Genomic DNA, 242 nt, shown 5'->3' with positions numbered 1-242 from the left:
TGTACGTGGTGGGCCAGTACCCGCGCTTTCTAAGGGCTTACTGGAAGTTTTTGAAAACTGTCATTTCCAAACTTTTCGAATTCATGCAAGAGCCCTTTCCGGGGGTTCGCGACATGGCCTGCGAGACTTTCCTGAAAGTGGCCAACAAGTGCAAAACCACCATTGCGGCCAACCACCAAGGTAGGGTTTAGGGTTTAGGGTTTAGGGTTTGGGGTTTGTGGTGGGGCGCGTGGGGTGGTGAG

At 52.9% G+C, this 242-nt stretch overlaps 1 protein-coding gene across 1 annotated transcript in view; it reads left to right on the top strand.

Annotated features, from left to right (window-relative positions):
• Positions 1-83: 83 nt before the first annotated feature.
• Positions 84-242, top strand: part of ETH_00042410 (exportin, putative) — a gene marked incomplete at both ends in the record, with an annotated part of 1,074 nt that continues 915 nt past the window's right edge. The window contains one exon of the mRNA XM_013377009.1: positions 84-180. Coding sequence (XP_013232463.1) covers positions 84-180 — 97 coding nt within the window. The remainder of the gene's footprint in view (positions 181-242) is intronic.

This window comes from Eimeria tenella, genomic scaffold (genome assembly GCF_000499545.2).
Source record: "Eimeria tenella Houghton genomic scaffold, Eth_scaff4378, whole genome shotgun sequence".
NCBI classification, from domain to species: Eukaryota; Apicomplexa; class Conoidasida; order Eucoccidiorida; family Eimeriidae; genus Eimeria; species Eimeria tenella.
This window is presented reverse-complemented; position numbering and strand designations above follow the sequence as displayed.